This window comes from Elephantulus edwardii, unplaced genomic scaffold (assembly GCF_000299155.1).
Source record: "Elephantulus edwardii isolate Elephantulus edwardi_28Jun2011 unplaced genomic scaffold, EleEdw1.0 scaffold00273, whole genome shotgun sequence".
Classification (NCBI taxonomy): Eukaryota; Metazoa; Chordata; class Mammalia; order Macroscelidea; family Macroscelididae; genus Elephantulus; species Elephantulus edwardii.
In genome coordinates this window covers 890,767-891,165 of record NW_006400023.1, presented here as the reverse complement: position 1 = coordinate 891,165, position 399 = coordinate 890,767, and the positions used below count along the sequence as shown (strand labels likewise).

At 58.4% G+C, this 399-nt stretch overlaps 1 protein-coding gene across 1 annotated transcript in view; it reads right to left on the bottom strand.

Moving 5' to 3' along the window:
• The window catches only part of LOC102873345 (trichohyalin-like), a 4,640-nt gene that overhangs the window by 1,556 nt on the left and 2,685 nt on the right, over positions 1-399 (bottom strand). Inside the window, exon 4 of the mRNA XM_006900137.1 lies at positions 1-382. Coding sequence (XP_006900199.1) covers positions 1-382 — 382 coding nt within the window. The remainder of the gene's footprint in view (positions 383-399) is intronic.

Genomic DNA, 399 nt, shown 5'->3' with positions numbered 1-399 from the left:
CTGCAGCTCTTCCTCTTCTTGCCACAGCTGTTCTTTCTCCCGATATTGCCTGTCCCGCTGCTGGCTTCTTCTCTTCTCCTGTTCTTTTCTCTGCAGCTCCTCCTCACGGTACCTTTGGTCTCGGTCCTGACGCAGGAGTGGCTCTTCCTCCCTCAGCTGCTCCCTCTTGGCTGGTTTGGAATACAGCACCTGGTGGCGTCTCTGGCTTTCTTCTTCCACCTGCCACCTCCATTTTTGGTCACGGCGCTGGTCCTCTTGGCGTTGCCTCCTTTCCTGTTCCTCTTGGAGTTCTCGCTCCTCCCGGAATTGTGAGCGCTGGCGACTCTGGAGCCGCTCCTCTTCCTCCAGGAACCTCTGCTCCTGCTCTCTCTCTCGCTGGCGTCTCTGGAGCCGCTCCTC